This window comes from Zonotrichia albicollis, chromosome 8 (genome assembly GCF_047830755.1).
Source record: "Zonotrichia albicollis isolate bZonAlb1 chromosome 8, bZonAlb1.hap1, whole genome shotgun sequence".
NCBI lineage: Eukaryota > Metazoa > Chordata > Aves > Passeriformes > Passerellidae > Zonotrichia > Zonotrichia albicollis.
The window spans coordinates 1,024,775-1,038,900 of NC_133826.1; the positions used below are offsets into that span (position 1 = coordinate 1,024,775).

At 53.9% G+C, this 14,126-nt stretch overlaps 1 protein-coding gene across 2 annotated transcripts; it reads right to left on the reverse strand.

Annotated features, from left to right (window-relative positions):
• Positions 1-1,012: 1,012 nt before the first annotated feature.
• On the reverse strand, positions 1,013-13,866 carry LOC141729807 (cystathionine gamma-lyase-like). 2 transcript variants are annotated; one of them, XM_074545551.1, is made up of 12 exons: positions 13,593-13,866; positions 13,131-13,212; positions 12,500-12,595; positions 11,414-11,532; positions 10,764-10,907; positions 9,525-9,582; positions 9,233-9,310; positions 8,491-8,643; positions 8,254-8,375; positions 7,459-7,511; positions 6,297-6,435; positions 1,013-2,975 (listed from the first exon to the last, which is right to left on the reverse strand). In XM_074545551.1, exons 1-12 carry the CDS (start codon positions 13,764-13,766, stop codon positions 2,712-2,714), a joined length of 1,482 nt encoding a protein of 493 aa, XP_074401652.1. In that variant the 5' UTR covers positions 13,767-13,866; the 3' UTR covers positions 1,013-2,711. The 2 variants fall into 2 exon arrangements, with proteins under 2 accessions (XP_074401652.1, XP_074401653.1); XM_074545552.1 differs by lacking the exon at positions 1,013-2,975 and adding an exon at positions 5,625-6,048 and having other exon boundaries at positions 13,593-13,863.
• Between the last annotated feature and the right edge of the window lie 260 nt (positions 13,867-14,126).

The following is a 14,126-nucleotide window of genomic DNA, read 5'->3' on the forward strand; positions in this document are numbered from 1 at the left end:
GGGAGGGCAGCTCACACACCCGAGAGCCCAGCTCTGGCATGGCCCAGGCTGACAGGGCTGCACATTCCTTCCCAAATGTGGAGGGACTGCCTGGGAATGGGATAGCGAGGAGGGCTGTGCCAGGGCCACCATCCCTCAGCTGGCATGCATTGCCCTGGAAAACCCAATTTATCCAAGGCATCAGCAGCCCGACAGCTGTCAGGGGTGGAGCTGCCATCCTCTGCAGTGCAGGGACGTGTGGGGCACCACCTGCACTGGGACAGCCCATCCATCCCAGCAGGGCCCAGGGGATCTGGGGGATCCTCTCTGCACAAAGTCCCTCACATCTGGGAAGACTTCTGTGCTTCTCCTCATTTGCGATGCAATGGTGGAGCTGCTCCTGCTGTTGCTGTCCTGAGCCATCATTAGGCAGCACAGCCCATCCATCATCCATCATCATTGTCCATCATCTGTCATTGTCCATCATCCACTGTCCATCATCATCCATCATCATTGTCCATCATCCACTGTTCATCATTATTGTGCATCATCCATCTTTGTCCATCATCATCCATCATCATTGTCCATTATCCACTGTCCATCATCCGTCATTGTCCATCATCCACTGTCCATCATCATCCATCATCATTGTCCATCATCCATCATCATTGTCCATCATCTACTGCCCATCATCATCCATCATCATTGTCCATCATCCATCATCATTGTCCATCATCCATCATTGTCCATCATTGTTCATCACTGACTGCCCATCATCCATCATCATCATCCATCATCATTGTCCATCATCCGTCATTGTCCATCATCCATCATCATCCATCATCATTGTGCATCATCCATCTTTGTCCATCATCCACTGTCCATCATCATTGTCCATCATCCATCATTGTTCATCACTGACTGCCCATCATCATCCATCATCATCGTCCATCATCATTCATCATTGTCCATCATCGTCCATTGTGGGAATCTATAAAGTTAGAGGGTTTAACTCTAACTTTATAGAGTTAGAGGCAGGAAAGCCCTGCCTGACTGCCCATCCCGAGCTTTCAGCAGCTCCAAGGTGCAGCTGCAAAAGGACCCCCATGCCCAGGGCTGGGCTCCGGCAGCAGCTCTGGAAGGGTAAATCTGGCTCCAGCTTCATCAGCTCCCTCAGCACTTGTCAAATTAAGGGCTCTGGTTGGAGCCTCAAAGGCAGAGAGGCTGTGCAGCAGCCAGGGAAGGGAGCCCAGGGAATTGCAGGAGATGGAGTTAATGTCTTCTCTGAAGGGAAATCTGGTGTCAGAGAGGAACAAGGTGATAAAACACGACTCGGGGAGCCTGAATCCCGAGAGGGCAGAGCTGGTGCCTCGGTATCTGCCACTGAGAGAATCCCCAGGGCCTTCATTCCCAGGAAACAGAGCTCATTCCTCACCAGGGAATCCAACAGCTCCATCCACCCACAGAGAATCAGGGAATGGCAGGATCAGCTCTGGCCCTCCCCACATCCCCTCGGAGCCCAGTGCTTCTGTTTGGATTCTTCTTTGGGGAATGGATTTAATGTGGAGTCAATTGAGTGGAGCCTTTGCTGTAAATGCAGCATTTGTTTCTTGGAGTCCCAGGGGAGCTTCCATTATTTATCCTGGGGCCCACGGCCAAGCTGGAAGGGAATTTGTTTCCAAGGGAAAAGGGGCAAGTCACAGAGAGATGCAGAGTGGCTTTCAGACACAACGGAAGAAAGGGACTTAAATCAGGGCTTAGGATCAGAAGTGATCACAGTTTTGCCAGCTGGAATGTCTCTGCACATTTTAGGCCGCCGGGCAAGGTGGGACAAGGAGAGGCTGCTCCTGCAGGATGGCAGTGCCTGGCCTGGGCTCAATCCTCCCACCCCCAAACACACCATGGCTCCTCCTGCCAGGTGTCCTGGAGCTCCCCTCCAGCCCAGCACAGAGCCTGGGGCAGCAAAACTCCTTTTCCAGATTCCTCTTTTCTCCTGAGCAATGCCAAGGTGGAACTGAGCTCCTCTGCTCCGTGGTCCTTCACCTCCTGTTTGCTCCATCAGGGGCTGGAGGTGCAAGGAGGGCTCTGGTGGCACTGGAGCCCTGCCAGAGAGTGCCTGGAGCTCCTGGGAAGAGCTTCCAGAGAATCCATCCTGGATGCAGGCAGCAGCTCTGGGAATGCAGAGCTGTGGCTGCTGGCAAAGGCTCAGCTCCAGCTGAAGCTCCTGGGAATTGCTGCCTGTGCCTCAGGTGAGATTTGGTGTTAGGAACCAAAACAAACCTTTGGAAAAGGCAACAGCATGGATGAAAACCTGGAAAAGTAGGAGACCAGCACAGTTCTCCAGGTTCATACATTTCTGGGAGAAAGGCAGGGAGCAGAGATGGGGGGAGCTGTGGCTGCCCCTGGATCCCTGGGAATGCCCAGGGCCAGGCTGGACATTGGGGCTGGAGCACCCTGGGACAGTGGGAGGTGTCCCTGCCCATGGCAGCAGGGGCACTGGGTGGGATTTAAGGTCCCTTGTTATTCCTGTCCCCTCAGGGAAGGGGGGAAGGACAAGGGGAGCTCTCCCCCACCACAGGCAGCACAGAACCCAGCCCCGAGGGACACAAACCCTGGACCCAAGGAGAGCACAGCACATCCCAAAAGCGACCACAGAAACCCAAGGTCAACCAGCCAAGTATCTGGAAAGAAGCAGGAGCAGCTCCACGTGACCTCCTGGGGCACTTCCCTCCTCAGACAAGTGTTTGTTGTGCAATCTCGAATGGCGGCGTCCAGAGACTCTGAATCCAAACTTCCCATTTCCTGATCCAAGATGCTGCAAAATCAGCTGGAAGCTGGCTGCTTGGATGAAATCCCTCCCCAAAAGCAGCCCGTGGGTTTGCCATGGAGCCTGGGAACAGAGCACACGGCTCATGGCTGGAATGGCTCTGGTTCTGCTCTTCCCTGTGAGCCCAAGCGAGAGAATTCCTTTTACGTTCATCTGTCCTCATGGAAGCCTGGAAGAGGAGAAGAGATAAATGATTATAAATGATGAACATCATCTAAATATAATTCCTTCATTCTGAGAGCCTTTGTGACACACTCCTCTGGGAAATACTCCCAGCTGAAATGGAATTCTGCCCCGTTCCTCACAGATCTCCCATTGCTCTTGTGAAACACACGAGGCATTAAATGTCAGCGGTAACAATGCCAATAATGGTGTCCTGGTGAGAACCCAACAGGCAGCTTGGAAATGCAGGCAGACGGGGAAATACTGGGAAAAACCCACCTTAAGGGGTAAACATTCCTTCCCAAATCCTGCAGCTGCTCTGGATAAAGATCCATCAGGGTGGGGCGTGTGTGAAAAACAGGGTTTGCAAGAGAAGAAAAATGGATTTTCAGTGGTGTTTAAAGAGTTAGAAAAGATGGTTGAAAATTTTCGATTCCTGCCCTGCCCCAGCATTCCAGGAGCCAGCTGGCTGTGGGACACAGGGTGGGACTGCTGGGGTGTCTGTGCAGGGCCAGCAGCCTGACTGGACGATCCCTGTGGGTCCCTCCAACTCTGGATATTCCCTGATTCTGTCAGGCTGCCAGGGTGGGAGCCACGGCTCCAACTCCATTTCCCAACATCCTTCGGAAAGACAGGAGATAATCAATATTTTCCTACTGATTAGATGATAAAAGGGAGATGATAAAAGGGAGGATAAAAAATTGCATTGGTCAGTCAGCTACTGCACACAGCAGCAGATAAAATAATTACTGAGCACTCGCAGGGCTCAGGCTCATTCCAGTGATTCATGGGGATGTTGGGAAGCTGTGCTGGGACTGAAGGGCATCTGGAGTTTGTGCCTTGGAGCCCACTCAATCCATAAATAGGTGGGATGGGAGCTGTGAGTCCTGCCCTGCAGCAGCAGCACCCCAAGTGCCGTGTCCATGGCCATGGCACAGAGAGGAGCAGTGCCCAAGCCCCAGAGTGGCCCTGCACTGGGAATTGTGAGCTCAGCATTCCTGGATGCCCAGCTCCTCTCCTGGTGACACAGAGTGCAGTGACAGAGCTTTCCTGTAAATGAAAGCTGGAGTTTCTAAGAACTCTTCTGACTAATGTGGCTCAGTCTTGGCTGGAGGACACAAACCCTTCATCTATCACAATGAGAAATGCCAGAGAACACTCAAATCCAGGGAATGTGAGGCTGGGAGGGAGCAGGCTGACCCCAGCACTCAGAATGCTGGGGCTGGGAGCCAGGCCCTGCCTTGGGCTTAGCTGGGCTGGATTCAGGGCTTAGTGCTGGTCCTTTGATCCCCAAGGATAAAGGTATTTCCAGCCAACACGAGGGGTTGGGGCCTCAGCATGGAAACCAGATTGCCCTGGAAGTGCAGTGAATCTGAATCCAATCTGCAACAGCAAATCCAAGGAAAAACACATCCTCCGGCTTTCAGAAAGATGGAATAAGGGAAATACAACCCAGACCTGGGATCGGCCCAGAGCAGGGGCACAGGGTGGCTCCAGAGCTGCCATGAAGCAGCAGATACTGAAACATCCCAGAGGATTCTCTCCTGCTCAGAGGGATGGAGTCATGGAATAGCCTGAGCTGGATCCCACAGGGATCAGCCAGCCCAAGGCCTGGCCCTGCACACACACCCCAATGCTGCCACCCTGTGCCCGAGCACTGTCCAAGCAGCCCCCGAGCTCTGGCAGCGCTGGGACCTGGGATAAACTCTGGATAATCAGTGCATGAGGAGGTCACTGCACTCTCCCACAAGCTCCCTAAAGAGACCAGGTCCTGGCGGGTCCAGGCTCAGAGCCAGCCTCAGGCTGATATCCCACAGGTCAGGAAAATCATGGAGCAAGTCACTGAGCATTTCCCTGCTGGCACAGGTATCTGTCCTTCCCCAGGGGAATGGGACAAGGAAATCCAGGGCAGCAGGAGGCTGAGGAAGCCCAGCAGCTTTTCATTCCATGGGAGACGTTCCTGGGACACAAAGCAGCCCCTGCTGCTCCCCACAGACCAGGCAGCAGCTCCAGGGCACAGCAGGGGCTGGTGCGTGGAAAAGCACCTGGATCTGAGGGACTGCCCATGGAGGGGCTGCAGGAGCTGACCTGGTGTAACCAGGAACCCACCTCTGCAGGGACAAGGGAAAAGGGGCAATGGCTCCATGGACACTGGGCAGGGATGGATGGGACCCTGGGCAGGAATTGTTCCTGGCAGGGTGGGCAGGGCTGGGATGGAATTCCCAGAGCAGCTGGGGCTGCCCCTGGATCCCTGCAGTGCCCAAGGCCAGGCTGGACACTGGGGCTGGAGCACCTGGGACAGTGGGAGGGGTCCCTACCATGGCAGGGGTGGCACTGGCTGGGCTCTGAGGTCCATTCCAACCCAGCCCAGACTGGGATGCTGTGGGATGAGGAGGGCTGGGTGGGAACACCTTCACTTGGGTTAATCAGGATTTAATCCCTCTCTGCAATGAAGGTTATTCTGGCTGTGGCCAGCACAGAATGGTCCTGCCTCAGCTCCAGCCCCTCCTCAGCTCCATCCCCCTTCTCTCCCCTCAGCTCCATTCCCCTCCTGCCTTCCCACAGGAAAATCCCAACAGCTCCAGGGTCACTCTATCCTCTGATTTTGAACACAAGAAACACGTGCACAGGGGAATATAAGCAAGGAAAAGAAAAGCAGGTTTTAATTAAAAGAATTCCAATCATTCCCACAGCACATGATTTTTTCACATTACAAAGATTCCTCTTTAGAAAGTTATTATTTGCCAGGTGTTGGATTTCACTTCAGCTTCAATGTTGCATCAAGAGAAGGAAAGGCAGCAAGAAAAAGAAAAGCTTTTACGCAAATCTCCAACCGAATTAAAATAAATCTGAGGTCAATCAGGTTTTTGAGCTGAGCTGATGGGTGAGAAGAGAATGACCCAAGAGCAGCAAGAGACAGCAGCCCCTGTGCCCCCAGCCCTGCAGGAGCAGGAGGAGCACTGAGCTCTGCTGGGAAAGCAAAGGCAAAGCAAGAGGGGTTTGGTTTTCCGTGTCCTCGTCCACAGCCGTGTCCAGTTCCAAGGTCCTTATTGACCCTCAAGGCTTACACAAGGTTTAAACTGCAGGAAGGAAAGGGAGGGGTCAGTGTGCTCTGCCCCTCTATCAAAGACATTTTTATTTCCTTTTATTAAATTCAAATCACATTTAGCATTTGATTCTCCTGAATGCATGGGGAGCTGTGCTGAGCAGGGCTGCACACAGGGAAACTTTCCCTCCCCAGCCCAGGGCCCATCAGGGAGGAGCTGAGGGCTCAGCCCCTGGGAAAGGCTGCCTGGGGATGATTTTTGGAGAGAAACTCCCCACTCACCGCAGCCTTCAGGGCCTGGTCCAGGTCTGCCAGCAGATCCTCCTCATCCTCCAGCCCCACCGAGAGGCGGATCAAGGTCTTTGTGATTCCCAGATGTTCCTTTTCCTTCTCAGGCAGATCTTTGTGGGTCATTGTGTACCTGCAAGAACAAAAATATCTTTATCCCAAGAATTTGGGACTTGGATTGGTAAAACCAGCCCGGCTGGTTCCCTGCCAGCACCCCTGAAATGCAGCAGGATCTGACACCCCCTCTGTGCCAGCTGTGTGACCCACAGATGCAGAGAGCTCCTGGCAGCAGCTCCTGGAAATGCTGGGAATGCTGACAAGTCAGGGAATTGCATCTCCAGCTCGTATGTGCAGGACACAAATGATTGACAAGAAGTGATATTTAAAAATCTGGACCTGACAAAGGAGAAACTCCAACTGCTCTTCCTTCCAGAGCTGCTCTTTTATTCCACAGAAGCTCTGTAAGCTCTGCACATGGGGAATGGGCAACCTCCAGTATAAAATCTCCTGGTTTCATTCCTGGTTTCTCAGATCCCTTCTCAAAGTGCCCCAAAGGGCTCTGGAGGGTTTATTCTCTCCAGCTACACAGGACACAGGCAAGAAGGGATTTCCCTGGTGCTGTCACTGGCACCAGCTCCTTTCAGCTGCTGGAGGGGTTCAAGGCTTGCTGTGAAATCAGTAAGTGAAACGATTTAACATTTAAATACAGTCATCCATTTCCATGGACCTTTTCCAAAAGCAGGCTGGCTTGGAGTGAAATGATGCAATTCCATGAAGATGCTGTTTTGAGCAGTTTAAAAGGCCCAGGAGGCCCTGCCAGGGCCCAGAGGCAGCTGGGGGCACACAGTGACCGTGCCCCTCGTGTGAGCAGGGAGCAGGGCATTGCTCCATCCCAGCTGCTCCTCATCCCAGCACTCTGCAGCTGCTGGGATTGTCTTCATGGACACCAACTGTGCCTCAGCCCTCCAGGTGAAATTCCTCAATCTCTGCCCTCCCACAGGATTCCCTCCCTCTGGAGTCTCCCCTGGCTCTGTGCTGCACAGCAGTTCCTGAGTTTAGCTAAAGGCAAAACAGCAAAAACAGGGCTGGGAAATTGTGGGAACTTCGTGGTGCTCTGCAGCTTTTTGGGGCTCTGAGGATGGGAGGATGGACTCACGGATGCTCGGCCAGGCTCTCGAAGCCGCCCACACTAAAGCCCACGGTGAACACCTGTGGGAGAAAGGGAAGGAGGTTATGGATTCATGGACAGAGAGCGCTCAGAATCAGGGAATTTCCTGAGTTGGAGGTGCCCACAGGGATCACTGATGCAGCCCCTGGCCCTGCACAGACACCCCAACAATCCCACCCTGAGCATCCCTGGCAGAGCTGTCCAAACCCTCCTGGAGCTCTGGCAGCCTCGGGGCTGGGACCTCTTCAAGGACATTGAGGCAAATGGAAAGTTTAGGGACTTCTTTTCCCCCAAGTTTTTCTATAATACCTTCCATATTATAAACTGTATTAGCTGTAATTAGGGAATAAAGGGCACATCTGGCAGGGAAGAGCTAAGATTGCAAACAGACTCATCCTGCCCCTGGATCCCAGGGAGTGTCCTTGGCTGGAGCCTGCACAGCATTCCCAGAGCCAGGGGCTCCCTCAGTGCCTTTCCCCCTGGGGGCACTCTGCAATGTTCCAGCAGAGCTGCACCAGCCCCAGCTGCCCAGCCCTGCAGAAAGCCCTCTGTCAGCAGCAGCTCCTGGGCTGAGCTGGACACCCTCACCCCAGGAGCAAACAAACGAACAAATATTTCCAAGGAACTGAGGGGTCCCTTTCTTCCCTCCCATTAACCCCCAAGAACAAATTATCCCTGATTTATTGTGCGGCACACATGAAGGATTGGCAAGAAAAGCCACCCCACCCTCCCCTCATCAGGGCAGATTCAGCTCCCTCTGAGGTTGATTTTATTGCACTTTACCTTCAGGTTCCTGAGAAAGGCAAAGGCATTTTCTTGTTCCCCTTTGATTTTGAAGCTGACGATCCCTGAAACACCTGTGCACTGCTTCTGTGTCACAGAGCACTGGTGGTGACAAGCCAGCCCTGGAATGGAGAGAGTTGGGAGAATTCCCAGTGAATTCCAGTGCAGAGCTGGGGCAGCTCAGCCTCACCCAGCCCATCACGGGGCACCACAGCTCCCCAGTCCCTGCTCACCCACCTGGGTACATGACTTTCTCCACACAGGGATGGTGTTTCAGGAATTTGGCCACAGCCAGGCCGTTGTGGAAGTGCAGCTTCATCCTGATGTGCAGAGTCTTGAGGCCCCGGTTGCACATGTAACAGTCAAAGGGAGAGGGGACAGCTCCCAGGGCTGTGGGAATGGGAACAGAATCCCACAGAATCACAAAGTAACACTGGTGTTCTGCATTCAGCACAGCCAAACACATCCTCACCTCCAGCATTGCTGACCTTGGCACAAGTGGGAGGACAGCCAAGGCAATCTCTGTTCCTCATCTCCTACATTGGGCAGCCAATTAATGAGGCCAATTAACAGGCTCAGGCCTCAAGGATTACATTATTTATTGGGCACAGTGCACCCTCAGTGCAGAGGGCAAACCCTGCACAGGAATTTATTCCTGACAATGAAGAGGCCGGAAAATTGCTGGAATCATCCAAGGCAGGAAAATTCTGCATTGGGCACACCCTGATGGCTGAGGGAGTTTCAAACCCCCCAGGCTGCAGGTGGCACCTCAGTGCTTTCAGGATGGGCCCCAGGGCTCTCCTGGAGTGCTCAGGAAGGGGAGATAAAGTCTCTCAGTTTATGGGACTGTTTTATTGAGCTTGCCCAGCTCTGTTAATTTACATTCCAGGCTGATTTCCCACTTGTGTGCATGCCCATCCTCCCCAGCAGAGCTGGATGTGAACAGGATTCCTGTCAGGAATTCCCTGTCTGGACTTACTCCTCTGCAGGAATTTCAGCTGCTCATAGAGACATTTCTTGTTTACAGAGACCAGGCCCATGAGGACATCACTGTGCCCTGCAAATGACAGGGGACAAGAATGGGATCAGCCCCAGGTGTAAATAAAACCCCTGGGACACCTCCCACCACCCCAGGCTGCTCCAGCCCCAGGGTCCAACCTGGCCTTGGGCACTGCCAGGGATCCAGGGGCCTCCCCACCCTCCCAGCCAGGAATTCCCTCCCAGCCTCCCTCCATCCCTGCCCTAAGCATGTGCTGAACTCTCACACTCACCATTGATGTATTTGGTTGCAGAAGACATACAAATATCAGCCCCCAGGGCCAAAGGACGCTGAAAGGAAAGGAAAATAACATCATCATTCCAGTTTGGGTTCATCCCCAGCCATTCCAAGGGCTCTGAGCTCACACAGGATAAACAAGGGGAGAAACAAACACAAAAACCTGAGCATGGCAATAGAACATGTGCTAAAGGCAGCAGTACAGGGAGGCACTCTGAACTCAAGGGAAGCACAAGAAAATGTGATTCAAGAGCACTGCTCCCACTGCCACAGGCTCCAGGGAGAGAAGAGATTGAGCACATCCAACACACAGTGCAGAGCTGGGAAAACAGTTCTGCAGCTGAGCTGGGGCAGGGACACACCATGGCATGGAGCCCACAAAGGGCATTTCCATGGGAAATGAGGGGCTCCAGCTGCACAGCAAAAGAATTGCTTTGCTTTCCAGCTGTTGCAGATCCTGCCCTGGAGGAGCTGAGAGCAAGAGCAAGGGAGCTTCCTCTGGCAGCTCTCTCCCCTCAGTCCCAGTGCTCTGCCCAGGAGCCTCCTGAGGGGAGACAAACCAGGAGCTGGATGGGCAAGAGGGGCTGAGCAGTGCCAGATTTTTAATCAGTCACTAATTAAGGCACTTTGCACCTGGTATCAACACATTCTAAAGAGTGAGGGGCATCACTGTTAAAATAGAACAAAGCTGGCAAATTCTAGCCCATAGGAAGAGCAACAATGCTTGGAAGTTCATTATTCTGAAGCATTTGTAAAACTTCAATCTCTTCACTTCAGGTCTTCCCATTATCAATATAGGAAAGTTCTGGCAGCTGTTATGAAGAAAGTTAAAAACTTCTGAGTCATATATTCAGCAAGATAGAGAAGAAAAAGGTAAAGTGGATGTCTCCAAGAAAGACTGAACAATGGTTGCTAGGTTTGTCTTCCACTACCATCTGGTTTTTACCTTTGTGGCCCAGAACAGCATCTGCAGAAGAATTGATGTAAAAAGGCCAAAGTGAGGGAACCCTTGGTAACTGTTCTGACTTCCATCAGGGAGAACAGAATTCCATCATTCCTGGAGGACAGACACCCCCTGTCCCCCTCACTGGTGCACCTGGGCTGGGGCTGAACCAGAGCAGGTGGTTTTGCAATACAGAGACCAAAACTGCAGTTCCTTGGTGGTGCTGCCCTTCCCTAAAGGGACCTCCAGCCCCACTGGAACAGGTGACAGTCCTGTCCTTGTTCCACACACCTGGAAATATGGAGACATGAAGCTGTTGTCCACTGCCACCAGCACTTTTTTTTCTTTGTCTTCAAACTTGTGTGCAATGTCTGCGCAGGCTTTGATGTCGATCACCTTCAGCGTGGGGTTCGTGGGGCTCTCAAACCAAACCAGCTGCACAAACCCAAAACAGCTCCAGGTCAGAGAGCTCCCAGCGCTGGGCTGAGTCCCAGGGGCTCTGGGTGCCCCGTGCTGGCAGCTCCCCGTGGCTTTGGGCCCTGGGGACGGGCAGTGGCCCTGCCAGAGCCAGGGGAGGCTCCAGCGGCTCCTCCGAGCCCAGGGAGCTTTCCCTGCAGCCGGGCTTGTGCCATCCCAGCTGGAGAAGGGCTCAGCAGCAGGACAGAGCCTTTCCCAGAGCCTTGCCCAGCACAGCTCCCTTCCCTGGGGCAGGGACCAGCCAGCAGTGCCACGGAGCCCCCCCGGCTCCTCCTCACCTCTGTCCTGTTCCCTCCTCTCTGCAGGGCTCTGCCCTTCTCAGGATGTGCCCATGAGGGGCACAGGGGGATAGGGTGGATGCAGCTGTGCCCCAGGCTGCCCCCTCAGCTCAACACAGCCCCAACCCCAACAGGAGCGAGGATAAAACAATTTAACAATTTAAAATCCACTTCCCTCTCCCCTACCGTGGTTGTCTTGCAATATTCTTTCATTTTTTCTTCCAGCTTTTTTGGGTCTCTGAAGTCAACATAAAACACTTGCAAATTAAACTCCTTTTTCATTTTGTCAAATAATTCTCTTGTGCCTAAAAAAACCAAAAAATCAATCACAAAATGAAAAACTTCCTTAACTTTCATTGCCTGCTCTGCAGCCTCCTGCATCATGCAGGGACAGTCAGGGGGGCACAGATTGATGCTGCACACCATCCATGGCACATTTATATTTTCTTTATAGAACAGGTGCTAAAGGCAGCAGTCCAGAGAGGCACTTTGCACCTGGTATCAGAACATTCTAAAGAGTGAAGGGCATCACTGTTAAAACTTAACCAAGTTTAAAGATTGTTGCAGATTGAGTGATTATGAAATAGTAATAACATAAATATGGGATCAGAGTGATTTGGGAAGTACTTGAAATCAATGTGGGGTTTATGATCAGGAAATTAAACAGAGAAGAATAATCAAGGGGAAGACTCCAGCTACTGTTTCCCATCACTCCAATAAAAATGATTCCTTCCTGTCTTTGGAGCCTTTCCCAGGGAAGATTAAAAGAATCCAGCAGGTGATCAATGGATGTGCAGCACTCACTACCAGAAACACTGCCTGCACTAAAAATTCATTGCTTGGGTCCTTTTGCCAAGGTGATCCCCAGGGACTCTCAAGTTTTCCATCTGAGCAGGAAGGGATGGGACATGGAGGTGGATTCTGGGAGCTGAAGGGAACATCTGAGTGATGTTTGGGAGGTTCCTTTGTGAGAAACCCTTTCTTTGGAACAAACCAAGCCAGAGGAGAAGCAATGAAATTCAGCCCTGCAGAAACCAGGCTGAGGCTCCAAGGAGAGGGGAAAGCTCCCAGGAACTGGAGCGAGCTCACCCTGCTCAGAGAGGGACTCTGGCAGAGCTGGGTGCACTGGGGAGCTGTGAGGGAGAGGGATTGATAAAAACAGGCTTCAAAGAACAGTGGGGTCCTACAGGGGAAATTCAGAGTTCCTGAGAGCCACAGACAGGTTTGAGCCCCTGCACAAAGAAGGCTGAAGCCAGAGGGTGCTGTACCCACCTTCATACACCTCATCCATGGAGATAATTGTTTCCCCTGTCTTCAGCAGGTGACAGATGTTCAGAATTGCTGCCATGCCAGAGGAATAAGCCAAGCCTGGAGGAGAAAGGATCATCAGTGTTTGATGTGACACAACAAATCAGATTTGCCTTGGCCTTCCTCCCCTGGCCTCTGCAAAGAACCTGTTCTGTCACTGCCTCACTGGGAACGTGGAGCCAGTGACAGCAGGGGATGGATGTGGACAGCATGGAACCAGGATGGACACTGGGACACACTGGGAATGGACTGGGACACACTGGGAATGGAGTGGGACACACTGGGAATGGACTGGGGCCAGGGGCTGCCTGCTCCCACTGCCTCCAGTGCTGCTGCACAAGGATGGATCCAGCTCAGCCCAGGCCTCAGCCACAGTGAGGGAGCAGCAGACAAACCCAGGCATGGAGCTGGACTTTGCTGAACCAGAAGTGTTGGGCTCTTCCCCACCTTGGAGCTGCTCCTGCCCACAGCCAATAGACAGAGCTGTGGTGAGGGAATCATGGAATGGTTTGGGATGGAGGGACCCCAAAGCCCACCCAGTGCCACCCCCTGTCCCAGGCTGCTCCAAGCCCTGTCCAACCCATGAGGTGCTCACAGTATTTGGCTCCATCGAGGACAGACATAACCTTCTCCAGGATATGCCTGTTCGGATTGTCGAACCGGGTGTATTTGTACTCCTGGCGTGGGAAGAGGAAACAAACATCAGAGAGAGCACAGGGAAAGCTTGGAATAAACCGCTCCGGATCGCCGCCCGCAGCGGGAACAGCGAGCCCCGGGCTGGCTCCGGCTGCAAGGGACCACAGCGGCTCCTCCGGTGCCGCCGCCGCTCAGCAGGGCCGTCCCGGAGCACAGGCACGGCATCGCGGCCAGGTGGCTCTGCAAGGGCCCCGTGAGCAGCCCCGCTCCCGGCCCAGCGAGATGCTCGCGTCTGCCCAGGAGCTGCCGTGGGGGCAAACATCCGCACCGGGAGCTCCCTGCCCTGCCGCCTCCCGTTCCCCCGGCCGGGACACGCCGGGGCAGCAGCGGGGCTCGGCGGCTCCGTGCTGGCCGCACTCACCTCCTCATCCCCGGGCACTCGCTGCTTGAAGGTGGTGGAGAGCGTGATGGGCGGCACCATGGCCTTGGAATTCCACTGCTCGGGCTCCTGCGCATAGTGGATGGCATCGGTGGCGAAGTGACGGAAAGGCGGCAAAAGCCCACTGCACTCCTCACTGCACTCCCTACTGCACATGGTGGCGGCTCTGAGAGACCGGTCAGCAGCGCGGCTGCTTTTACCGACCCCGCCGGCTCGGCGGGGCGCGGCTTTCGCGCCTTCTCATTGGCTGCGGCACCGGCGGGGAGGGGCCCTCGCGCCCTCCCATTGGCTGCCGGCGGGGCGGGGCCCGCCCTGCACAGGCAGCGCCCGCCCGCTGGGGGGCGCCGTGCGCTGAGGGAGCCAGCGGCGCCTTTCTCGGGCGGAACCGGGAGCAGCCCTGCAGCGCGGCAATGACCCACAGGGTGACAGTGCTGGACGGGCAAGAGACCAACGTGTTCTGGGGTCCCGGTGCTATTTTATCTTCCCCCAAGTGATTCCCGCTCAGTAAGCGGCAGG